The sequence below is a fragment of the Blennius ocellaris genome (assembly GCF_963422515.1).
Source record: "Blennius ocellaris genome assembly, chromosome: 23".
NCBI lineage: Eukaryota > Metazoa > Chordata > Actinopteri > Blenniiformes > Blenniidae > Blennius > Blennius ocellaris.
In genome coordinates this window covers 4843822-4870503 of record NC_137672.1, presented here as the reverse complement: position 1 = coordinate 4870503, position 26682 = coordinate 4843822, and the positions used below count along the sequence as shown (strand labels likewise).

Sequence of the window (26682 nt, the reverse complement as noted above, 5' to 3'; positions counted from 1 at the left end):
TGTGTGTGTGTGTGTGTGTGTGTGTGTGTGTGTGTGTGTGTGTGTGTGTGTGTGTGTGTGTGTGTGTGTGTGTGTGATCTCTGCAGGGAGCAAACATCCTCCTGACAGAGCGAGGAGATGTGAAACTGGGTCAGTCTCATTCTGTTTTATCTGATCTTCACTACCTGAACCACTGAGACTCATCGTGTGTGTGTGTGTGTGTGTGTGTGTGTGTGTGTGTGTGTGTGTGTGTGTGTGTGTGTGTGTGTGTGTGTGTGTGTGTGTGTGTGTGTGTGCAGCTGATTTTGGTGTTGCAGCAGAGATCAGCGCCTCAGTTGCGAAGAGGAAGTCGTTTATTGGGACTCCGTACTGGTGAGAGGGTTTGAGTTACACTGTTGACTCTGCTGCAGACTGACTCGTTGTTTACAGACCAACTGCTCCAGACCGACTCATTGGTTCCAGACTGACTGCTCCAGACTGACTCGTTGCTTCCAGAACAACTCGTTGCTTCCAGACCGACTCATTGGTTCCAGACCAACTGCTCCAGACTGACTCGTTGGTTCCAGACCCACTGTTCCAGACCGACTCGTTGGTTCCAGACCGACTGCTCCAGACTGACTCGTTGGTTCCAGACCAACTCGTTGGTTCCAGACCGACTCGTTGGTTCCAGACCCACTGTTCCAGACCGACTCGTTGGTTCCAGACCGACTGCTCCAGACTGACTCGTTGGTTCCAGACCGACTCGTTGGTTCCAGACCCACTGTTCCAGACCGACTCGTTGGTTCCAGACTGACTGCTCTAGACTGACTCGTTGGTTCCAGACCGACTCGTTGGTTCCAGACCGACTGCTCCAGACTGAATCGTTGGTTCCAGACCGACTCGTTGGTTCCAGACCCACTGTTCCAGACCGACTCGTTGGTTCCAGACCGACTGCTCCAGACCGACTCGTTGGTTCCAGACCGACTGCTCCAGACCGACTTGTTGGTTCCAGACCGACTCATTGGTTCCAGACCGACTCGTTGGTTCCAGACCAACTGCTCCAGACCGACTTGTTGGTTCCAGACCGACACCTCCAGACCGACTCCTTGGTTCCAGACTGACTGCTCTAGACTGACTCGTTGGTTCCAGACCGACTGCTCCAGACTGACTCGTTGGTTCCAGAGTGACTGCTCCAGACAGACTCGTTGGTTCCAGACTGACTCGTTGGTTCCAGACTGACTCGTTGGTTCCAGACTGACTCGTTGGTTTCAGACTGACTCGTTGGTTCCAGACTGACTGCTCCAGACTGGTCTCTCTGTCCAGGATGGCTCCAGAAGTGGCGGCGGTGGAGAAGAAGGGCGGCTACAACCATCTGTGTGACATCTGGGCGGTGGGCATCACGGCCATCGAGCTGGCGGAGCTGCAGCCGCCGATGTTTGACCTCCACCCGATGAGGTGAGACAGCGCCCCCCGCTGGATTCAGACCACAGGACGTCACAGCACCTCTTCCTGTTTCAGGGCTCTCATGCTGATGTCTAAGAGCAGCTTCCAGCCGCCGAAGCTGAAGGACAAAACCCAGTGGTGAGTGTTTCTGTCCAGGATGCAGCCACAGGCCCCGAGTCCCTGGAACACTGTCCCTGTTCCTGCAGGTCGCCTGCTTTCCACAGCTTCGTCAAGATGTCGCTCATCAAGAGCACTCGCAAGAGACCGTCAGCCGAGACGCTGCTGCAGGTCAGACACACACACACACACACACACACACACACACACACACACACACGCACGCACACACACACAGCTGGTTCTGACCTGGACAGCTGGTTCTGACCTGGACCTGGTTCTGTCCTCCAGCACCCCTTCGTCACTCAGCTTCTGACCCGGAACCTGATTCTGGAGCTGCTGGACGTCGCCAACAACCCTGAGCTGCAGAGCGGCTCTCTGAGCCTGGAGGACAACGAGCTGGAGGTCAGGCCTTTCACTGCTGTGACACTCTGTGACACTCTGCGACGCTCTTTGATACTCTGTGACACTCTTTGATACTCTGTGACGCTCTTTGATACTCTGTGACCCTCTTTGATACTCTGTGACGCTCTTTGATACTCTGTGACCCTCTTTGATACTCTGTGACGCTCTTTGATACTCTGTGACACTTTGTGACGCTCTTTGATACTCTGTGACACTTTGATACTCTGTGATGCTCTGTGACACTCCGTGACACTCTTTGATACTCTGTGATACTCTTTGATACTCTGTGATACTCTGTGACACTCTTTGATACTCTGTGACACTCTGTGATACTCTTTGATGCTCTGTGACGCTCTGTGATGCTCTGTTCTGTGATGCTCTGACACTCTGTGACACTCTTTGACACTCAGTGACACTGTGACACTCTGTGACACGCTGTGACACTGTGATGCTCTGACGCTCTGTGACGCTCTGTGACGCTCTGTGACGCTCTTTGATTCTCTGTGACGCTCTTTGATACTCTGTGACACTCTTTGATACTCTGTGATGCTCTGTGACACTCTTTGATACTCTGTGATGCTCTGTGACACTCTGTGACACTCTTTGATACTCTGTGACACTCTTTGATACTCTGTGATGCTCTGTGACACTCTGTGACACTCTTTGATACTCTGTGACACTCTTTGATACTCTGTGATGCTCTGTGACACTCTGTGACACTCTTTGATACTCTGTGACACTCTGTGACACTCTTTGACACTCTGTGATGCTCTGACACTCTGTGACACTGTGACGCTCTGTGACAAAACACCAAAAAGTGTTGATGTGTTTTTACAGTTCGGGGATAAAACTCCAGACAAGATCCAGTCAGCAGGGAAACATCTGCCTGTGGAGAGAACGCTGTCTGAAGAACAATGTGAACACACACACACACACACACACACACACACACACACACACACACACACACACACACACACACACACACACACACACACACACACACACACACACACATACACACACACACACACAGCTAACATGTCTGAAACGGCTAAATGAATAATATGGGAACTAATGTCAAACAACACAAAAACGCTGATCAACAGCCAACACTAGGGGGCAGTAATGAGTCGTAATCAGAACTTCACCGGATAAACCTGGCGACACAAAACAATGAAACAGTATTCAACATAAATAAACAAACAAACAAACAAACAAACAAATAAATAAATAAAGTGTTTAAAGGCTGAAATGGTTCAGCAAAAATGACCACTTATGAGGAAAGAATTGTTAAACTGTCAAAACAGAATGTTCACAGTTTTTAATTAGAGTCGTTAAATAAAAAAAAACAAAAAACCCCAATAGATGTTAAAATCCCTCGTGGCTCCAGTTCGACTCCGCTGGACTCTGACGGCTGCAGATCGTAGATTTACTGTCTGCTGGTTGTCCTGCTGATGTGAGGCATCATTGTGCCCCCCCCTCCCCGGCCCCCCCCCCGGCAGCATTCAGTGCAGCAGGCTCCACAGTGTGAGGCGGACAAAGGCCCCTGTGACCCAGCAGGATGGCGGCTGTCAACCCCAGCTGGACCTCCGCCACGCCGAGGCCCCGCCCACACCGCAACGCCTTTTCTTCTTCTTTTTCTTTAAAACGCAGCGGCTTCACATTTCCATGTCGCCAAGCTGTCGGAGAATCAGTGATCATTATAGGTGTTTTTTTGTCGTTGTTGTTTTTGCATTTTATTGGACCATCGCCAGGAAGGCTTCCCTGGAGGTGAAAGGTCACCTTGTATCATTACTTAGTTTGGACCAGGGAGGGTAGTGTCACACCTCAGTGTGTGTGTGTGTGCGCAACACCTTTTCATGTAATCATCCACACGGCGCAGCAGCACGCCGCCTCTTGACCTTTGACCCCGCCTCCCCCTCCATGACATCACCTAACAACACCAACATGGCGGACAACCCGCAGAAGCGCATCACTTTATTAAGGCGCTGAATTCGTCAATTTCTCCATTTTTGCTCTGTGTCTTCTTCTCTCTCTCTCTCTCTTTCTCTCTCTCTCTCTCTCTTTTCTTCCTGTGGCAGAGTTACAGCGCCACCTATGTGCCTAGCATATGTACGCCCTCCTTTTGAGGAGTTCACATGGTGCCGCTTGGACGGGAAACTTGTTAAGAATAAAGGGGTGAACAAAGTATTTTTGGGCTCCATAAACACAACGTTTCCAGTGAAAACACATAATTTTTGTATTTCTGTTTCAGAAAAGTTTTATGTTTTCCCGGCGACATTTTGAAAACGACGTCTGTCTCCATGGCAATCACAAGAAACACAATGTGAAAAACGATGTCGTTTTCATGTTGGTCCACGAGTTGGTGCTGTTGGTGGTTAGACCACCAAGTTGGATCATTATTACAGTGACTGTCAAAATAAAATTACCAAGTTGGATCGTTATTACAGTGACTGTCAAAATAAAACTACCAAGTTGGATCATTATTACAGTGACTGTCAAAATTAAACCACCAAGTTGGATCATTATTACAGTGACTGTCAAAATAAAATCACCAATTTGGATCATTATTATAGTGATTGTCAAAATAAAACTACCAAGTACATCATTATTACAGTGACTGTCAAGATAAATCTACCAAGTTGGATCATTAGTACAGTGACTGTCAAAATAAAACCACCAAGTTGGATCATTGTTACAGTGACTGTCAAAATAAAACTACCAAGTCGGATCATTATCACAGTGACTGTCAAAATAAACCCACCGAGTTGGATCATTTTCACAGTGACTGTCAAAATAAAACCACCGAGTTGGATCATTATTACAGTGACTGTCAAAATAAAACCACCAAGTTGGATCATTATCACAGTGACTGTCAAAATAAAACTACCAAATTGGATCATTTTTACAGTGACTATCAAAATAAAACCACCAAGTTGGATCATTATTACAGTGACTCAAAATAAAACTACCAAGTTGGATTGTTATCATGGTGACTGTCAAAATAAAAGTCCCTGTCTGACCTGTGGTTGCAGTCGACCAGGTGAAGTTCGGGCCTCCCCGGAGGAAGGTGACGGAGCCGTACCCAGACCTGGTAATGACGCTAGGCCTCCAGAGCGCCGCGGAGCAGCGCGAGCGCTAATCAGTAACAATCCTGTTGTTCTGCTTCCGTCCAGCAGGGGGCGATTGACGACTGGAGCCTCTCTGGAGACGAAGCCGACTCACCGTAAGGACTCAGTCTGCTTCTCCATTAAAACCCTCACATTTGACTGCTTTTCTACCGAAACGTGTCTTTTTTTCACTCGTGGTGGACGACAACAGAGCAGCTCGTCTCAAACACTGAACATTTCCACCGACACGTCGTCTGCAGACGTGGTCACATGACTGATACACCGTCGTCTCTGGACTATTGAGTCTTTTTGTTTAGTTGTTTGGCCGTTCATGAGACTTAAAGTCCTAGTGAAATGAAAATTCGACCTCCAAAACACTCTGGTGTCGCTTCTAGGGAAATTTTTTATGCTAACTGGCCTCAAGGGTAAAATGTTCAAACACGGCAATCTGCGAGAAAATATCCGATAAACGTTGGTATTTCCGCTGCTGGGCGGAGCTTCTGACAATAATAGAGTGACATCACGAGTTGTGCACACGCCCAAGTTGTGTTTACATTATGGAGGATCAGAGTTTTGATGATGAAGAGGCTCAATTTAACGATATTTCATCATCATCATCATTTCAAACCCAGTGATTGATGAAGAAGACACAGAATGTGTCGTTCTGCCATCGGTGACCCCGTCTGGAACATGTTTGAGGAAGCAGAAGACGCTTCGTCCTCCATTCGTCCTCGTCTCCTCGCCTCAGCAGCCGCCAGTTTTCACCTTTGAGGCTTTGAGGCTCCTGACTTTTGGCAGAACGACTTCCTGGATCATGTTGAAGAGCTTTTCTGACTGGAATCACCGAAGATGAGTCCAGGTTTTACTTGATCGTCTACTAGCCGCCCAAGCTAGCGGCTCCCACTAGCCGCTAGCCGCGCGAGCTAACGGCTAGCTGCTCCCACCGCCTGTGCTCCTTTTCTCCTCTCTCGGTCTCTTCCAGGCTCAATCTTTCATCAAGGCTCATAAAACGCCGACTATAACTTCAAAACACTGTTAAACTTGGATATTTAAGAGGAAACAAGTCAATATAAACACAACAGATGGAGATCTGCACAACTCTTGACGTCACGCCCACGAAGAAGGATTTCCCCGACTTCCTCGGCTGGAGATTCAAAATTCAAATAACTTTGTTATGCGACAACAGTGGTGGGGCAGAGTCGGAGGAACCTTAGAAGTAGAACCCCAACTATCGTTTTTTGCAAAGTAGTGTTTTACATTTCACTGGGACTTTAAAGTCCAGATATATGGGGACACATCATGTGTGACCACGAGATGTAGAAACATCTAGGACAGCAGAAAGCTGCTACAGCCATAGATGTAAACACGAGATGCTGCACAGTCTATCAGCGCCTGTTGATGCGACGCACCTCCGGCGCCGCCATCTTGGAGAGGTCACGCACTGGTATGAAACACGGATCCCAGGCTAGAAAATCCACAAAAACGTTCATAGCTTGCTTGCTAATCCACGTAGCAACACAAGTCATACCTCATTTTAAAGCTGAGGTAAAGCTCCATCCCGTGGAAGACTTTTTCCCCTTCCAATACTTTTTCCATGAGGTATGACTTGTGTTGCTACGTGGATTAGCAAGCGAGCTACAAATATTTTTTGTGGATTTTCCAGCCTGGGATCCATGTGTTTAGCACAAGCGGGTGACCTCCCCAAGATGGCGGCGCTGTCGGCATCAGTGAGGCATCGTTAGTGTTTTATATCTCAGGCTACAGCGCCACGGTCAGCCCTCAGGCCTGCAGGACCTAAATCCAGGTCTTCCTGTTGCAGGAGCCTGCTGGAGTGTGTGGAGCAAGCTCTGCAGCTGAGGTAGGCCCCGCCCCCTCTCCCGCTAACAACCCCCGCCTCCCACCTCAACCGCTTGCCTCGGCCTCTTTGTGTGTGTTTGTGGAGGCGTGGTTCGGCATGCACACACACACACACACACACACACACACACACACACACACACACACACACACACACACACACACACACTGCCCCATGGCTCAATTGTCTGCTTCTGTGGTGTTTCTGAGCTTTGTTCATACGAGCTGGCCCTCAGCAACCCCCCCCCCCCCACACACACACACACACACATACTTCCACCAGCGCCCCCAGCATACCCATATACCCCCCCCCCCCACCCCCCCACCCCCCCACCCCCCCACCCCCCGTCTCCCTGTGTGATGATGGTGTTTGGTTTGGAAGTTAGAAGTTGGAGTCAGAATTCAGAGGTCGGAGGTCAGAGGTCGGAGGTTGGAGGTCGGAGGTTGGAGTTGGAGGTGACGGTGCAGTCGGAGAGCCTAACTCTGCTGCTCCTCTTGTCTTTCAGGAGTTTGACCATTAAGAGGGCGCCATCTGCTGACGTAAGTGTGAACCACACCTTGTGGATGACTTTAGCCAGAGAACACGCTGCTGTCGTCTGCTTCACTTGTCCTTCCAGAGACCATCCACGTCCCTGCAAGTCCCTCATGTCCCTCATGTCCCGGAGACAACGATGTCAGGGACTGTGACCGCAGTGAATTCCTCATCTGTCCATCGTCCTTAAAGGACGTCCTCAGTCTCCCGCTAAGTTTCCACTAAGGCTTCAGCCAGTCTCACCACTTCATGCTGCAGGAAGAATCTTTACTGTTTGTGGTCATGTGACTGCTGCGTCCAGTAACAAGGGCTGTGGTTGGTTAATAGACTGGTGCCTCACCGCACCACCCTGTGTCACTGCACTACCTCCCTGGTGACTCACTGTGACTGTGGCCCAGTTGGTAGAGGAGTGGTCCTCCACTCAGAGGGTTGCAGGTTCCATTCTCTTCTCCACCTGTGCAGAAGCTAACCCTACTGCACCCTACTGAACCCTACACTGCTCCCACTGGATGGATTAGTCTGACTGTTTGTATTTCTACTCTCTCTTTTCCTTAAAGAACCCTGTCACAGTGCCTCATGTGTCCCCAGTGTGTTGCACATCTTATATTCTGACGATTTTGGTTCTATTTATTCAGTCAGTGGGTTTTGTAGCACTGGTGGACTTTGATGAAGATGGAACTCAAATTCCAGTAGTTTTAACATGTGATTTATTCAAATTATAAATGTTAGAAATGATTTAATGGCTATTCTGTTATCATAACACTTCATTTAAGTTATGCCTTGTTTAAAGCTTTTTTATAATAAACAATTCTCTGGTTTACCAATACGTCACATTTCACTTGACTTTACCAATAGCGGCTGATAAGTGAAGCTTGTTGTTTTACTAGACGAGAGGGTTTGTTATCAGGATGGGGGGGTTAGTAGGATGGGGTGTTAGCAGGATGGGGTGTTAGCAGGATGGTGTGTGAGTAGAATGGGGTGTTCGCAGGATGGGGGTGTTAGCAGGATGGGGGTGTTAGTAGGATGGGGGTGTTAGCATGATAGGTGTGTTAGCAGGATGGGGTGTTAGCAAGATGTGAGTGTTAGCAGATTGGGGTGTTAGCAAGATGTGAGTGTTAGCAGGATAGGGGTGTTAGCAGGATAGGTGTGATAGCAGGGTTGGGGTGTTAGCAGGATAGGTGTGATAGCAGGATTGGTGTGTTAGCAGGATAGGGGTGTTAGCAGGATAGGTGTGTTAGCAGGATTGGGGTGTGGATGTGTCTTGTTTGGGAAGATGCTTCTACCAAATGTGTGTGTGGTAGTGGGTGTTGGGTTTTATTGTGTGTTCTCACACTGTAGCTTTGTCTTCCTGTTGTGACTCAGTCCAGCACATCAACTCTCCCAACAGGAGGAGGAGTCATGCTTTTTGGTCTCATCAGCAATAATCCCTTCTAACGTAGTGAGGTGCTTCACTAGCGTCAACACCTGGAGGAACATTGATCTCTCTGCAGGTGAAACTCACCTTAAAATTACAGACCATCTGAAACTGGAGAATAGATGGGAGGACAAGTCTATGACTTATCGTTCAGTAGCAAATCTCGAGGTGCAGCTATCCTAGTGCAGAAGTCTGTTCCGTTCATACATGCCAGTGGATGGATTCGGTGTCTTGCACGGCCGCAGCCTCCGTTGGTGTGTGAATGTGTGTGAATGGGTGAATGTGTTGGGTGATGTAGAGCTCGCCATATAAGTGAAGTCCGCTGATGATGTGTTGCTGCTGGTTGCAGGGCAGCAGGAGGAGTGGCCTGTTCAGTCCGACCACAGCGTCTCTTCCAGCCTTCAGCTGTCTCGGCCCGAACCCCGAGGAGACGGAGCCTGCCCTGCGGCCCAGCTGCACGCTGGGCCCGGACGCCGCCGAGTCCTCCTCCAGCACAGGTATGGGTCCAGGGTGCTCAGTCTGACCAGCTGGTTCCAGATACCGTCGTTACTGCTCTTCCAGCTCTGCATCCACCTCCTGGAACATTTCAACAGGCATTTGAGAAGGATGAAGCTGTAGGGCTTTCAAACCACGAACCAAACTCATGTACTGCTCCTGCAACCTCCCGGGCTGTTCAGGTCCAGACCAGGGTCAGGGCAACAGACGGGGCTAAAGCTATGGCCAGGGACAGGGCCAGGGACGGGGCCAGGGACGGGGACGGGGCCAGGGACAGGGACAGGGTCGGGGTCGGGGTCGGGGTCGGGGCCAGGACCGCAGTCAGGTCCATGGACCAGGGCCATGGTCAGGGTTCAAGGTTTCTGTCTGAACCGTTTATAGACTCTCACTGTGCTTCTTTTTTAATTTTTTTATTCTTTATTTATGAATTTTTGTATTTTGACGCAATACAACATACAGAACATTGTAGAACAGGGAGTGACCAGTAGATCACAATTAATTCTCAATTAAAGAAAAGATATCAACAATAAAGATGAGAGAGAGAAAAAGAAAGACTAACTATAGTTCTACATTCTGAGTATGTAATTGGGCCTTTTTGCATTGGTGTGTGTCGCCCTCTTACCCCAACATGCGTCAAACCAGCCATGTTTATCATGAACCAGAGCAGTCAACTCTTCCATCCTATAGATTTCCACTGTGGTTTCCCACCATAGTGTTAAAGTTGGTATGTCCAAGGAGAACCATTTCTTAGTTATAGTTGTTTTGCTTGCTACCAGCAAGGCACCAAGCAAACCTTATCTTTTTTCCCCCTAGTTCTGTGGTACACATCCAAAAAACAGAGTTTTCATTTCAAAGGCAAATGTCCAGTTAAGAATTTCCTGCAGTGTTCCGTGAATGTCCGTCCAGTATTGTTTGATGAAGGGGCAGTCCCACAAAACATGTGTGTGGTTTGCGCGTTGATTTCCACATCGTGTCCAATAAAATACCTGATGATGGTTTTCCACCCGAACTCTCTCCATCTTGTAGAAGCAGAACATTTCCACTGAGATTTACATATCAAAGTCCATTCATCTTCTGACATATTTATTCCTCCTTCTTTCTCCCACAACGCCTTGACATGTAGTTGAGTGGGGCTTAATGTTTGTTAGACATGTATACAAACTTGAAGTAATTTTCTTATTGGTGTTTCCGTCATATAAACATTTTTATCAAATCCTTATTCGTCTCAGATGTCATTTTGATGTTTTTATCTATGTAATGCCGTATTTGGAGACATCTATAAAAATCCCTCAGTGCTTCTTGGCAGTGAAACAGGGAGGACGTTGTTGACGCGTCGACACCTTCTGATGCCCCTTGTGTTTGCTGTGGCAGCGTTGGCGCGGTGCTCGGCCACACAGGACATCAGGCAGCGCTGCGGTGGCTCCGGTCCGCCTGCAGGCGGCGCTCTCACGGGGGACCGGCACTCGCTGAAGAAAGAGGCGCCGCTGTCGCCTGAGTGGAGCACGCTGAGGAAAAAGACGGAGGACTCTGTGAGTTCACGTCGGACCACGGTCCCGTTCTTGTGTGGTTTAACCCAATAACTTCCTGCCGAGCCGTTTGGTGGTGACTCAGCGAAAATTCCTCTCCCACTGTGTTCTGTGGTGTGTAACCCGTTGGACCTTCTAGAGGGCTGATTGTCATGGACTTCCTCCAACCCCCCAAGTCCATGTAAGTGTGACGCTAACCGCATGCCACCTCGCTTCACGACTAACAGCAGCTGGACTTATCGCATGGCGCCACGCCCCGCTAGCCGCGGCCTCTAACCGTGTCCCGCTCCTCCAGATGGGCGCCTGCTTCTCCAAAGTGTTCAACGGTTGTCCGCTGAAGATCCACTGTGCCGTCACCTGGATTTCACCCCAAACACGAGGTAAAGCTCCTCCTCCTCCTGGTCACGCTCACGCCATGGCGTCACCACGAGCTGCTGACTCAGCAGAGCGAGCATGGTCGGAGGCAAAGGTCCTGACGGGTGTCACCTGCAGATCAGCACCTGATTCTGGGGGCGGAGGAGGGAATCTACACCCTGAACCTGAACGAGCTCCATGAGGACACGCTGGAGAAGGTAGAGCCTCTGGGCCCGCCACCACATCACGCTTCACACTGTTAACTGTTGAAGTTAACGTAGCTTCATCCTGCTCGGCAGAAACATCTTCAAAATTTAAAGGAAACAAATGATTTTGGACCGTCTAGACCAGGCGTCTTCAGTTCCGGGACTCAGAGAGCCGAGGTCCTGCAGGTTTTAGCTCCCCAGCTTCAGCATACCTAGATCTAATGATGATGTCATCACCAAGGTTGTGGAAAAGCCCAAGGGTCCGAAAAAGTTCCTCCTTTCTCCTCATCTATCGACTTTCACTGAACCCCTTGGGTGACATCACAGGGTTAAGGAAAGGTGTTAGGAGGCTTCCTGACATTAGTGGTCCTAGGCTAAAGGAGGCATTAAAGGAAGCACCAGTGTTTCCTCAACTAAATGAAGCTCTAAAGGAAGCATCAGTGTTCCCTAGGCTAAAGGAGGTTCTAAAGGAAGCATCAGAGTTTCCTAGGCTAAAGGAGGTTCTAAAGGAAGCATCAGTGTTCCCTAGGCTAAAGGAGGTTCTAAAGGAAGCATCAGAGTTTCCAAGGCTAAAGGAGGTTCTAAAGGAAGCATCAGTGTTTCCTAGGCTAAAGGAGGTTCTAAAGGAAGCATCAGTGTTCCCTAGGCTAAAGGAGGTTCTAAAGGAAGCATCAGAGTTTCCAAGGCTAAAGGAGGTTCTAAAGGAAGCATCAGTGTTTCCTAGGCTAAAGGAGCTTCTAAAGGAAGCATCAGAGTTTCCTAGGCTAAAGGTGGTATTAAAGGAAGCATCAGTGTTCCCTAGGCTAAAGGAGGCTCTAAAGGAAGCATCAAAGTTTCCTAGGCTAAAGGAGGCTCTGAACGAAACAATGAGCCTCTTTTCCTTTGCTTATTGAGAATTCAGACAGTTCTTATCATGGCCGCTACACAAAACACATCCGGGTTGAAGTGAAAGTTGATAGATGAAGAGAAAGGAGGAACTTTTTGGACGAACCCATCATGTCGAGGATGAAATGTGGAACCCTAACCCACCTCAACTGCAAACGGAGTGCTGAGCACTTCAAACCTACATTTCTGAACATCGAAGTCGGCAAATCAGAGTTGAGTGTCTCAGCAAGCGGCGCAGACAGGAGCACGGCGGTAGAGCTCTGTGTTTCCATGACAGCAGGGAAAATGGCCCAGGTTTTGTTGCAGCATCTGGTTCTCCCACAGGAACACTTTAGTTTTGAAAGCCCTCACTGCAAGCGTCCACGTCTGTGATGAAACACCCTCGCCCTGGGTTCACACGGCCGGATTATAAAATTGTCGGCAGATTTCCCAAACCGAAGAGACCGCACACACGGCGATAAATACTCCTGGGTTCAACAGTTTTGGTTCGTACCGTGTGTGACGTACAGCCACTCGGTAACACCAACACACCAACTGATTTCACCCGTGAACCTGGTCCAGCATCTCTTCGCCAATACGTCACCTCGCTTTCTGATTGGCTGGTGCTATTTACATTTATTGGTTTGCATTCATTAATCTGCAATAAACACGTTTTAATTAATAAATGATTCCAAACCTGCAACACCTGAGAAACATTGTAACGGACACAGAATCCTAAAGGGGCTTTTCTGCAGCAGGAACAGAAACTCACTGAAAACACTGGAGTCTCTCCAGGAGGAAAGCTGCTGTGAGAAATGTGCCTGTCGAAGTGTAAAAGCTGATTCAATGTTTTGTCTCTGAATCAATCAAATGATTAAGTTTCCTCTCAGCAGAACGACTGGTTGTTTTCTCGTCCACAGCTGCTTCCTCAGAGGTGTGTGTGGCTGTACGTGATGAACAACGTGCTCATGTCTGTGTCAGGTAACCAAACAATCCAGTGTGTCATTGAAACAGTCCAGTGTGTTACTGAAACTGTCCAGTGTGTTACTGAAACACTGAAACAGTCCAGTGTGTTACTGAAACTGTCCAGTGTGTTACTGAAACACTGAAACTGTCCAGTGTGTTACTGAAACACTGAAACTGTCCAGTGTGTTACTGAAACCGTCCAGTGTGTTACTGAAACTGTCCAGTGTGTTACTGAAACAGTCCAGTGTGTTACTGAAACACTGAAACAGTCCAGTGTGTTACTGAAACAGTCCAATGTGTTACTGAAACTGTCCAGTGTGTTACTGAAACACTGAAACAGTCCAGTGTGTTACTGAAACACTGAAACAGTCCAGTGTGTTACTGAAACAGTCCAATGTGTTACTGAAACTGTCCAGTGTGTTACTGAAACACTGAAACAGTCCAGTGTGTTACTGAAACACTGAAACAGTCCAGTGTGTTACTGAAACAGTCCAATGTGTTACTGAAACAGTCCAGTGTGTCACTGAAACAGTCCAGTGTGTTACTGAAACATTCCAGTGTGTTACTGAAACACTGAAACAGTCCAGTGTGTTACTGAAACATTCCAATGTGTTACTGAAACACTGAAACAGTCCAATGTGTTACTGAAACAGTCCAGTGTGTTACTGAAACATTCCAGTGTGTTACTGAAACACTGAAACAGTCCAGTGTGTTACTGAAACATTCCAGTGTGTTACTGAAACACTGAAACAGTCCATTGTGTCACTGAAACAGTCCAGTGTGTCACTGAAACGTCCAGTGTGCTACTGAAACAGTCCAGTGTGTTACTGAAACAGTCCAGTGTGTTACTGAAACAGTCCAGTGTGTTACTGAAACACTGAAACCATCCAGTGTGTTACTGAAACTGTCCAGTGTGTTACTGCAACACTGAAACCATCCAGTGTGTTACTGAAACTGTCCAGTGTGTCACTGAAACCGTCCAGTGTGTTACTGAAACCATCCAGTGTCACCAGCAGTCTAAACAAAATGTTCGTCCACAGGAAAGTCCTCGCAGCTCTACTCCCACAGTCTCGCCGCTCTGTTCGAGCAGAGAGGACATCTGCAGAAGAAACATGGCAGCTTGTCGCTCAGCACCAACCGCTTCACCGACAGAATCAGCTACAGGTAGGACCAGGAACCAGCAGAAACTACAGGGAACCACAAGGAACCAAAAGAAACCACAGGGAACCAACAGACCTCAGGAGGTTCGAGACTTATTTTGGGGAAAGTTACCCCAAAGGTCCAAAGTTCCTCTGATGGTTCCTGATACCTGGTGAAATTTCTTGTGATTGTCAATGGTACTGTTGAAAGTTCCTCTGACGGTTCCTGGTTCTTGTTGAAAGTTCCTCTGACGGTTCCTGGTTCTTGTTGAAAGTTCCTCTGACGGTTCCTGGTTCTTGTTGAAAGTTCCTCTGATGGTTCCTGGTTCTTGGTAGAACAATGTTTTTGCTGACCTCTTCTCTTGCTGAACTGTGACTCAGCAGAAAGTTTGCTGTTTCGGTGAAAATCCCCGACACTAAAGGCTGCAGGAGGTGTAGCGTCGGTAGGTGAACTGGACTGGAACAGGAAGAGTTGCGCTGGTGTTTCCTGGTTAAGACTTCGCCCCTCTGTGTCTACAGCCAGGAACCCATACACTGACAGTACCTTCCTGTGTGGCGCCGTACCGTCAGGCCTGGTCCTACTGCTATGGTATGAACCTCTGCAGAAGTTCATGCATCTGAAGGTTTGTACCAGGAATCTCTCGCTGTCTACACAACACCCAAAGAGCATTTTATTTTGGCACTCTCACAGGAAGACCATGCCAGGAGGACACGACACAAAACCTTCTTCACTGCTGGTTGACAACTTACAACTAATAAACTAAACTACATGAACTAAGCCACAAAAACACAATTATTACCAACACTACAAACCTAACATAACCCCCAATAATTACATTTAAAACATGACAAACAGAAACTCCCATAATGCATTGCAGCTATCAGCTCCTTGATTGCTACACATTATTAAAATGAGTAGAACCATGAGTGTGAGTGTTGTGGCTTTAATGTCCTGTAGTTGTTGTGTAATTCACTAGAATGTTCCGTCACTCTCAACAAGTCTGGAATGAACCTCCTGGAATTGTCGCAGTTTTACTGTGAAAGGTACAGGAAGCTCCCAGCTTCAGACACCAGTTGAGCCGCTGTCATGACCTGCAGCCGCAATTCTACGTTCTTCATCCATTATTGTTGTAATGACGTTACGTCACTGCGTCGTTCACGACCCTACATTGTACCACTCTTTGTAGCGGGACTGAGCTCTGGGTGGCTTTGCCTCCTTACGTCCCTCTCTGGGTGGCTTTGCCTCCTTACGTCCCTCTCTGGGTGGCTTTGCCTCCTTACGTCCCTCTCTGGGTGGCTTTGCCTCCTTACGTCCCTCCAGGATGAACTGCAGTGGGACGGAGGCTCAAGGAGCCGCAGTGGAGGGACCAAAGAGCTTCATGTTCACACGGTTCCGGAGCCGCGGGTTGCCGACCCCTGTTCTAGGAGTAAAGCTCTGGGTGTTTACAGTTTGTTCAGGAGCTGTGAAGCTCAGAACCAGTTTTAGAACTTTGGAGAAGTTCTGATATTCAGACACAAGCCCGTCACCAGTTTTCAGACTCTTTTCTTTGTGCTCTAATTGAAGTGGATGAAATCTGCTGTCCGATCTTGAAATGTTTGCCACGTGACCCGACGTGACCTTTGACCTCCCCCTCTAGCACCTGACGGTGCAGCTCCCGGACTCCCTGCCGATCTTCGAGCTGCTGGTGTCAGTGTCTGACGAGTTTCCTCAGCTTTGTGTCGGCGTGAGGAGCTGCAGCGGCGGCAAACCTGCAGATGGCCAGCAGCTCCAGTTTGACATTATCGAGCTCAACGGGGCGCCGGCCGCTGTTCCAGGTGAGCTCCACCAGGGGGGGTGACACATTCTTCCCACTTGAACCCAGACAAAATCCATCTGAACTCCTGATTATGTTGTGTGTGTGTGTGTGTGTGTGTGTGTGTGTGTGTGTGTGTGTGTGTGTGTGTGTGTGTGTGTGTGTGTGTGTGTGTGTGTGTGTGTGTGTGTGTGTGTGTGTGTGTGTGTGTGTGTGTGCAGACAGCGGAGCTCTCACGGCCGTTCAGGTCACCCAGCTGGACCGAGACAGCGTCCTGATCGCCCTGGAGAGTAAGTGACTGAGTGAATCCACAGCCGCTGCAGCTTCATGTTCACACGGTTCCATTGGGACATTTCACGGTCCATGTTGGTGCCCCTTCTGTTACGTTCCATTATGTAACGTAACATAGTGGTGCAGTGGTGCACAAACACTTGGTGGGGCAAGACTTCATTGCAGGTCTCGTGACTCTGCCGAACGCCAAAGTAAAGTGGAAGCACAACGTTTTATCCACATTATGACGGCCAGATAGGCACTGGTCACGTGAAAAGGTTGTGCACTGGAACTCACAGATAAAAATAAATAATAAAAGTATAATTCAACTACATTTTTTAGTAGTAGAGAATTGTCCCTAGGTCATGTCCCTCAGTTTACCTCCAGTTATCTCCAGTTACCACTAGTTACCTTCAGTTAGCCCACTGACCACCAGTTACCTCCCATTACCTCCAGTTACCACAAGTTACCTCCAGTTACCACGAGTTACCACTAGTTGCCAACAGTTATCACCAGTTACCACTTAGTTACTCCAGTAACTAATCGACCTCATTCATTTTGATTCCTTACTGTTTGTTCTCTCTGGTTCTGTGAAGCTCCGCCTCAATCAGTGCGAGCCAATCAGCTCTGAGCATCTGGTTGACGTTGTTAGTAGGCGGGGCTTCAAGCCCCACTGGACGTAAAAGTCACGTGATCTGAATGAATGAATGGAGCCACAGCATGAATATGAACACTTTACTGCATGCAATACACACTACATGGTGAGAGAGGGGCGAGCTACACTAGTGCAATACACACTGTATGGTGAGAGAGGGTCGAGCTACACTAGTGCAATACACACTGCATGGTGAGAGAGGGGCGAGCTACACTAGTGCAATACACACTACATGGTGAGAGAGGGGCGAGCTACACTAGTGCAATACACACTGTATGGTGAGAGAGGGGCAAGCTACACTAGTGCAACACACACTGCATGGTGAGAGAGGGGCGAGCTACACTAGTGCAATACACACTGCATGGTGAGAGAGGGGCGAGCTACACTAGTGCAATACACACTGCATGGTGACAGAGAGGCGAGCTACACTAGTGCAATACACACTGCACGGTGAGAGAGGGGCGAGCTACACTAGTGCAATACACACTGCATGGTGAGAGAGGGGCGAGCTACACTACTGCAACACACACTGCATGGCGAGAGAGGGGCGAGCTACACTAGTGCAACACACACTGCATGGTGAGAGAGGGGCAAGCTACACTAGTGTAATACACACTGCATGGTGAGAGAGGGGCAAGCTACACTAATGCAATACACACTGCATGGTGAGAGAGGGGCAAGCTACACTAATGCAATACACACTGTATGGTGAGAGAGGGGCGAGCTACACTAATGCAATACACACTGCATGGTGAGAGAGGGGCAAGCTACACTAATGCAATACACACTGCATGGTGAGAGAGGGGCAAGCTACACTAATGCAATACACACTGCATGGTGAGAGAGGGGCGAGCTATACTAGTGCAATACAGGCAGGCAGTAGAATCCTCTCACATTAATTATGAGCAATGGAATGTTGTGGATCGATACGTTACGTTCCGAAGGTTATGGAACGTTATTGGATGTTATGGAACATTACGTTCCATTATGAATGTTGTGGAATGTTATGGAACGTTCCGTTCCGTTGTGCTGAATGTGTGCTGCCCTCCTGTGGACAGAGACGGTGAAGGTGGTGACCATGAGAGGGCTTCCCTCCACGGAGCTCTGTCCTGAGATGCTCTTTGACTTCAACATTGATACACTAGGTAGGAAAACGACCATGTTGGTGCTTCGTTGTGATTTTGACTTCAGATAACTGAAGAAGAAGAAGAAGTCAATCATAAGGGACTAAATGAAACATGTTGAACATGGAACATGTGACTGGATGAGTTTGATGTAAATGTTCTGATCTATTAAAAATCAAACAATTATAACTAATTAATTTCGTATTGATATTAATTTGATGTGAAAATCTTACTTGACTTGATATGTTTGGTCATGAAATCCTGATTTTCTTAACTTCCTGACTTTATACACACATTTATCACACACGGGGGGGGGGGGCGCTTGCCTTGACCAAGATGGCGCGCTCTTTGATCTGTATTTGTGTGTGTGTGTGTGTGTGTGTGTGTGTGTGTGTGTCAGTGTGCTTACAGGACAGTGTTCTCGCGTTCTGGAAGCACGGTCTGAAGGGGAGGAGCTTTCACGCAGACGAGGTGACTTATTGCAGATCCCCACACATTTCCCTGCGTTCTGCCCGGTGGGTTCACGTCCTGTGTTTCTGCTCTGCTCAGGTCACTCAGGAAATAACAGACGAGACTCGAGTCTTCAAAGTTTTGGGAACAAACAGGTTTGTTGGCGGCGATGAGCAACAGCAGACGGACGTTGGACGGACGAGCTGTGACGTCTCACTCTGTGATTCCAGAGACATCGTCCTCCAGAGCACGCCCACCGCCGACCCGTCGGCTCTCAGCAACCTCTACATCCTGACGGGCCACGAGAGCAGCTACTGAGAGGGGCCGAGGTCCTCCTGGGCCGGCCGAACGTCATCCTGGGACCGAGATGACCTTGAAGCAGGCTGAAGGTCATCCCGGTAGAGAGCAGCAGAGTCCAGCCCAGGACTTCCAGAAGTTTCCGTCTTGCTCGGCGAGCTACGGCCACCGTGGAAAGTGTTGAGGCTGAGCTGAGGGGGGCAGTCAGGAGCACATGAGCTTCAGCTGATGACCTTCAGCTGATGACCTTCAGCAGATGACCTTCAGCTGATGACCTTCACAGCCGTCCTGTTCCACTGAAGCTGTCGGTAGCGTCAGTCACGCTGCGCTCCATCGACTGGGATCTTATACGTAAAGGGTTTGAAGAGAAGGTGCACTGGGGTCCAGATTAACGTTCAGAAAGATTTCATTAACGGTTGGTTTGTGCCGGGGGAAGTTCCACGGGTTCCCAGGTTTAAAGCAGCAGAATGTTTAACTGGACTTTAACAATCATTCATGAACATGAACATTTTGAATTCACTTATTTCTTTAACAGTAAAACATCACTATTGTGAAAATGGACACTACTCTCACGTAGCGGACCGAACGACAAAAACAACTTGTTGAAGGTCTTCTTGGATATCAAAGATTTTTAACTTTAACTCATGAAATCTGATTATTTTTGTTACAATTTTTCATATTCAGTCATTTTTAATTTTATATAAGATGTAATTTATTGGTTTGTCCGTCCATCTTGAGGGAGCAGCAGTAGGTCACGCTCTCTGCCTGGCCGCCAGAATGCTAACCGCTACACCAACATGCGGCGCCGCCTCTTGTGAATCTGAGTTCTAGAATACAGGGTTCCGTTATTACGGGAGTTTAAAAAAAACGGCCTTATTGGTCCAATCCAACAGCAGACGTCTGTCAGAACGTCACTCCGGAGAAAGTTCCTCCAGTTCCCGACGCAGCAGAGAGAAGCTACGCTAACATTAGCAGCTCAGATGAGGAACGTTTGATGGGAATGTTTGAATTCACGGATCGCCGCCTCAATGCTAACATGTAGCCACCAGCTAACGCTAAGGTCATTCCTGCCCTTGTATCGAATCCTGAGATCAATGACTGATAAATACGATAAATACATTTTTATGAGATCTGACAAATGAAACGCAAAACATCTGATTCCCACTTCCAGCGTGTGAGCATCTGGCCGCCACGCCCGCCCCCTCACTGCCCCACCCCGTACAGCCTCGCCCCCTCACTGCCCCACTACACACCCCTCTGCCCCGACCCTCACTGCCCCACTCCACACCCCTCTGCCCCACCCCTCACTGCCCCACTCCACACCCCTCTGCCCCGACCCTCACTGCCCCACTACACACCCCTCTGCCCTGACCCTCACTGCCCCACTCAACACCCCTCTGCCCCACCCCTCACTGCCCCACTCCACACCCCTCTGCCCCGCCCCTCACTGCCCCACTCCCCACCCATCTGCCCCACCCCGTCACTACCCCACTACACACCCCTCTGCCCCGCCCCTCACTGCCCCACTACACACCCCTCTGCCCCACCCCTCACTGCCCCACTCCACACCCCTCTGCCCCGACCCTCACTGCCCCACTACACACCCCTCTGCCCCACCCCTCACTGCCCCACTCCACACCCCTCTGCCCTGCCCCTCACTGCCCCGCTCCACACCCCTCTGCCCTGCCCCTCACTGCCCCGCTCCACACCCCTCTGCCCTGCCCCTCACTGCCCCACTCCACACCCCTCTGCCCCGACCCTCACTGCCCCACTCCCCACCCCTCTGCCCCGACCCTCACTGCCCCACTCCCCACCCCTCTGCCCCGACCCTCACTGCCCCACTCCACACCCCTCTGCCCCGCCCCTCACTGCCCCACTCCACACCCCTCTGCCCCGACCCTCACTGCCCCACTCCCCACCCCTCTGCCCCGACCCTCACTGCCCCACTACACACCCCTCTGCCCCGCCCCTCACTGCCATATGCCGCTCAGAAACAATCCAACCATCATTGCCGTCCTCTCCTCAAATACAAAGTCCTCAGTGACTGTTTGGACTTAAATTTAATAGTTTTTCAATCGTGGCTCCTCTTCAGCTTCATTTACAATAAAATGACTAATTTTGTTGAAGTTTAGTGGAGAGAAAAGACTCAATGTTACACACAGTAAAACACGTTTTGGAAAGTGGCAGCAGATTACCGTATTCATCGGACTAGAAGTGGCTTTAATGCTCCATGTCCAGATGGTGATGATCCATCAATTGCTGCTCCAGAACCTTCTGTTTGTTTTCTTCTTCATCTGAAGTCACGTGACCACAATAACCAAGCTGGACTGTTTGGAATGAAAACTATCATGATAAGGTTTAATGTATCTGAGAACTGCTCGTCTTTTACTGTGAAAACCATCAGGAGGTCAAACTACCAACCAACTCTCCATTTGGACTATGGGTGAGACTTTAATCTGGTTTAATCTGCTGTGTGTTTAATCTGCTATGTGTTTGTGTGTGTGTGTGTGTGTGTGTGTGTGTGTGTGTGTGTGTGTGTGTGTGTGTGTGTGTGTGTGTGTGTGTGTGTGTGTGTGTGTGTGTGTGTGTGTGTTTATTTCAAAAATACATTTTAAAATTGACTGAAGTGAAACAAGTGTGACTCATAGTTAAGAATTGTGTTAAATTAAATAAATATATGAGGTGTTTTCAAAAAGGTATTTTATTGGAGGAGAACTAAACTAAACTGTTCCAGTGAGGAAGGAAACCATCTGATTCTGTAACTGTGTTCATCCTACTACCCCCCAGTGTAATGATATTTATGATGTTTATATAAAGTTTCTCTTTTCCACCACTTCTCCAAAGCCTTTTACATCATTACTCATATTCACACACTCACACTCACACACCAGTGGAGGTGGCTGCCATGCAAGAAGCTCAGTCCACCCACTGGGGCCAGTTTGAGGTTCTGTGTCTTGTTCAAGGACACTTCAACATGTGGACAGGTGGAGATGGGACTTAAATCAGTAGCCAATTGAGAGACAACCGCTGTACAAACTCAGCTGCAGCCACTCCACAGCTCCACAGAGGTGGCGGTGCAGGATAACCCTCCATCCAGCAGGTGGCGGTGCAGTACAACCCTCCATCCAGCAGGTGGCGGTGCAGTATTACCCTCCATCCAGTAGGTGGCGGTGCAGTACAACCCTCCATCCAGCAGGTGGCGGTGCAGTATAACCCTCATTCCAGCAGGTGGTAATACTGACTTTTCGGGATTTCTAGCCAAATGCATTATGGGTAATTTGGCTTCCCAAGTCCACACAAGTTCGGTCTTGATGCGTCCTTGGAAATGTGGGCAAAGCCAGCACACATCCGAGTATTTCATGTGTACTCAGCGAGATGCATACTTTGAATTGGATCAGTACTTGGTCTCTGATTGATGACGTTTCACAAGTACGCCAGAACACAAGTACAGACAAGTACGGGTACCAAGAAATGGCTACAGTCTTTACATGTACAAGTTACACACAAAATATGCAGATAGAGCAGGGGTCTCAAACTGAATTTCCCGAGAGGCCCTGGAGGCGGAGCCTGGGTGAGGCTGGAGGCGGAGTCTGGGTGAGGTTGGAGGCGGAGCCTGGTTGAGGTTGGAGGCGGAGTCTGGGTGAGGTTGGAGGCGGAGCCTGGTTGAGGTTGGAGGCGGAGTCTTGGTGAGGTTGGAGGCGGAGCCTGGGTGAGGTTGGAGGCAGAGTGTGGGTGAGGCTGGAGGTGGAGTCTGGGTGAGGTTGAAGGCGGAGCCTGGGTGAGGTTGGAGGCGGAGCCTGGGTGAGGCTGGAGGTGGAGTCTGGGTGAGGTTGAAGGCGGAGCCTGGGTGAGGTTGGAGGCGGAGTCTTGGTGAGGTTGGAGGTGGAGTCTGGGTGAGGTTGAAGGCGGAGCCTGGGTGAGGTTGGAGGCGGAGTCTTGGTGAGGTTGGAGGCGGAGCCTGGGTGAGGTTGGAGGTGGAGCCTGGGTGAGGTTGGAGGCGGAGCCTGGGTGAGGCTGGAGGCGGAGTCTGGGTGAGGTTGGAGGCGGAGCCTGGGTGAGGTTGGAGGCAGAGTCTGGGTGAGGCTGGAGGTGGAGTCTGGGTGAGGTTGAAGGCGGAGCCTGGGTGAGGTTGGAGGCGGAGTCTTGGTGAGGTTGGAGGCGGAGCCTGGGTGAGGTTGGAGGCGGAGCCTGGGTGAGGCTGGAGGCGGAGTCTGGGTGAGGTTGAAGGCGGAGCCTGGGTGAACTAATAAACTAAACTAAACTACATGGACTAAGCAACAAAAACACAACACAACCATTACCGAAGCCACAAACCCAATACAACCCCCAATAATTATGTCTAAAACACGACGAAGAGAACCTCCCATAATGCACTGCAGCGATCAGCTCCGTGAACAAGCGACATTATGTCGCGTCACGGAGCCGATGGCTGCAATGCATTATGATTTTAACAGCCTTCCCTCCAGTCTGAGTAGTTCATCGAGCAAAACTCAGGCGTGCAGTTCGTCTCCGACCTGATCTTTGACTGCCAGGTGCCCGAGGTCCAACAATCCTGCTTTGAGTCAGGGAGGCAGGATCAGGTCAGTGCTCTCCTCAGCAGACCTGGAGAAAATCATACTTCATTTAGTCCCGGCCGGATTACCGTAACACTCTTTATTCTGGCATCAGGAAGCATGAGATAAACACACACACACACACACACACACACACACACACACACACACACACACACACACACACACACACACACACACACACACACACACACACACACACACACACACACACACACACACACACACACACACACGCTCCACAGTGTGTCCCTGCCGCTGCTCTGCTCTACTGGCTGCAAAATGTGGACTGGATTTCCTAAATGCAGGCGGGTCTCCATGAGACGTGGAGTAAGGAAATCCATCCCACAGTTTCCAGCCAGCCGGTAGGCTAGGGAAGCAGCGCTGCGCTGTCCGACTTTTCGCGACAGCATGTTGCTGTTTGGACGTATTTTATGCTGAAAACATGGCAAAGCAACACAGCAACATTGAATGTTTCCAAAGCCGTTGTCCAGCGAGGGGCTGCTCTGCCTCCAGATGTCAGTGTTTTAAAAACTCCAGCTCTCCAGGAGAACAGCTCGGACATCAAAACAATGACCAGTAGTGACGATCGAATTTGAACGAATCGTTCAAAACCCGCGAGTCACTTTACTGAACGGTGACTCACGAATTATCACGTTCATTAACTCGTTCACTGAGTCATTCTTGCTACAGCCTCCAGCCGCAGAGAGGAAAACATAAATGTCACTGTTCTGCTGCTAGTCTAACTCCATTACTCACTTTAGTCGCCCTGTGAAAAAAAGCAGCTGTAATGCTAAAAGCAGCTAATAGCCGAGCAGCTAACGCTAGCCGCTAAGCACATTCCGGCTCCTTACAGTCACATGAGGCTTTCAGCAGCTGGAGTCAGCTTGTCGGTGAAGTTCAGCACGAATGACCGTCTCACCTCGTTTCAATCGTTCAGCTCACATGGCCGAGTCAGCTCCAAACTCGAAAGAGTCGTTCACTGAATCGGTCAGCAGCACTTCCGCTGAGTCGTTCACCTCATGAGCGGTGAGGCTCCGCCCCTCCCTCACCTGAAAATCTGCAGCGGCGCTCCGCTCAGAACGCCTCTGAGTGACGGCGGAGAAAAAAAACACACATTGTTTGTTTCGCACAGCTTGTAGGGATAAAAATATAAATAATACATAGATAAATACACAATAAACAATGTTAAAATACCACTGTATCATGTATTGTGTTACATTTAATATTGTCCCCTATGATTAGTTCTGCCCTATGAACGTCACATTATTTATTGATACTCGTAAAAAAAGAAAATCAGAATGTTAGAAGGAAAAAAAACCTGTAAAATCATAGGTATATATTAATATATACTTTATATCTGCCAGTCTGGATGCTAGGTTCAGTTTAATCACTTATTTAATGTATTTTCTGATTCAAATAATCCTCAAAATCCTCAAAAACAACACACATAATCTAGAATAAGGAGACCAGGACCAATAAAAACTAACGTGTACTTATTGTTTATTTTCCTCAGAAGTGTTTCAGCATTTTACTATGAATACATGATTCTCCCCCTGGTTCATGTTGCAGTTCAGTTGAGCCTCCAGGTCCTGGAATGGGTGGAAATAGTGCGCATGCACAACTGAATCAAACGACTCAAATGACTGACAACCGAGTCACTTGGATGAACGACTCAAAAACCCGTGAGTCCGTTCAAGGAGTCGGGTTTCTCATCACGAATGACCAGCAGCTCCTCCAGGCTGTCAGCTGGCGATTAACACCTTCCTTTAAGCTGCGTCCTCCTCCACGCTAAACTCTCTGAAAATAGTCCCAATGGCTGGAGCTGCGTTAGAGCTGGAAACCTTCTGTTGCTGCTGCGTTGATAAAGAATTTCTCCAGGGATTAATAAAGTGACTGTGAGGTTTTAAAGATAGAACTAGTTTATTTGAGATGATGACGTCACGCAGACCCCACAAGTTGACTTTTGAGAGAAAACATGCGAACATTCCTACATTTCATACTTTACTGTAGAGAGCAATTTACTACTGCCTCATATAAAATCAACAATAATAATAATAATAATATTAAAGCAAACAGCTCTGGTATCAGAATAGTATCTGTATCGGTAGATATTCAAACTCAGGTATTGGGATTGGAAGTGACAAAAACGTAAATCAGTGCTTCCCTATCTGTCATGCATGAGTTTTGGGTCTTTTTTAATGGTGAGCTCTCATCACTGAATAATATAATTTAATCTACAAAAACCATGATTTATATTTTGTGTAAAACTCGTCCTTAATTCTCTAGTATGGACAAGAATTGAATTATTCCCTTGTAATTATCAATGCAGTACTTGTATATAAGTACTTGTACTTGTACACAATTGTTTTCAACTATTCAAAGGTAATTTAAATGACTCTGTTAATGTGTAAATAAATTAAATATGTAAATGACCTCTGATAAGTTCAATGTCTAAGAGTTTCAGTACTATGTTAGAATCTACGTGGCTACTCTCATGGGAAGAAGTGTAAATTGCAAAAATAATTTGTAACGCCCTGTTATGTTTGTCTAGTCATTTTTAATTGGAGTCAAATTTACCTCAAGTTTGACTTTATACTTATTTTTACTGGCAGAATAAAATGACATCCTGACCACTGATCATTTCACTCTCCGTGTCTTGTTATTTTAGCGGTGAGAGATCAGACTGAATAGTAAAGGTTCATTCCCTCCATGACCGGTTACCAACAGTTTGGTCTCATATCATTATCTTGCTTCACAAAGAGAATGAGAGAACACCAAAGTGAACATTTTCATTGTATCCCAGGAAAGAAAATTCATTATCCTGTTTTAAATCTAGTCTTAAGACTCATTTTTATCATTTTAATAAACTGAAGTTCTATTGTTGTTGTTGTTTTTCCTGATCTCCGTTTATTTTTGTATGATCTGTATTTTATTGGGTTTTTAATGTGAAAGTACTTTGTAACTATGCTTATTATGCTTGTGCGAGACAAATTTAAATTTTTGGTGGAGGTGCAGAACCGACCTCCATCCAGCAGGTGGCGGAGCAGTGCTGACCTCCGTCCTGCAAGGTGGTGGCGCAGTACCGACCTCCGTCCAGCTGGGGGCGGTCCAGTAAGCAGTACAGACT

The 26682-nt window shown here is 48.3% G+C and overlaps 1 protein-coding gene across 4 annotated transcripts in view; it reads left to right on the top strand.

The window, feature by feature from the left end:
• Window positions 1–20439, top strand: part of map4k2 (mitogen-activated protein kinase kinase kinase kinase 2) — a 37993-nt gene extending 17554 nt beyond the window's left edge. Inside the window, exons 7-32 of one of the 4 annotated variants that reach the window (XM_080519317.1) lie at window positions 87–129; window positions 279–351; window positions 1282–1413; window positions 1477–1539; window positions 1608–1689; window positions 1810–1923; window positions 2761–2839; window positions 4962–5020; window positions 5103–5152; window positions 6856–6894; window positions 7400–7433; window positions 9189–9336; window positions 10706–10863; window positions 11000–11041; window positions 11156–11240; window positions 11353–11432; window positions 13205–13265; window positions 14291–14414; window positions 14771–14832; window positions 14909–15012; window positions 16027–16204; window positions 16404–16472; window positions 18166–18252; window positions 18632–18702; window positions 18781–18836; window positions 18912–20439. In XM_080519317.1, the coding sequence (XP_080375443.1) occupies window positions 87–129; window positions 279–351; window positions 1282–1413; window positions 1477–1539; window positions 1608–1689; window positions 1810–1923; window positions 2761–2839; window positions 4962–5020; window positions 5103–5152; window positions 6856–6894; window positions 7400–7433; window positions 9189–9336; window positions 10706–10863; window positions 11000–11041; window positions 11156–11240; window positions 11353–11432; window positions 13205–13265; window positions 14291–14414; window positions 14771–14832; window positions 14909–15012; window positions 16027–16204; window positions 16404–16472; window positions 18166–18252; window positions 18632–18702; window positions 18781–18836; window positions 18912–18999 (2181 nt within the window). In that variant the 3' untranslated portion in view covers window positions 19000–20439. Of the gene's footprint in view, window positions 1–86; window positions 130–278; window positions 352–1281; window positions 1414–1476; window positions 1540–1607; window positions 1690–1809; window positions 1924–2760; window positions 2840–4961; window positions 5021–5102; window positions 5153–6855; window positions 6895–7399; window positions 7434–9188; window positions 9337–10705; window positions 10864–10999; window positions 11042–11155; window positions 11241–11352; window positions 11433–13204; window positions 13266–14290; window positions 14415–14770; window positions 14833–14908; window positions 15013–16026; window positions 16205–16403; window positions 16473–18165; window positions 18253–18631; window positions 18703–18780 lie in introns of all 4 variants that reach the window. The other 3 variants (XM_080519315.1, XM_080519314.1, XM_080519316.1) reach the window with 3 other exon arrangements.
• Window positions 20440–26682: the final 6243 nt, after the last annotated feature.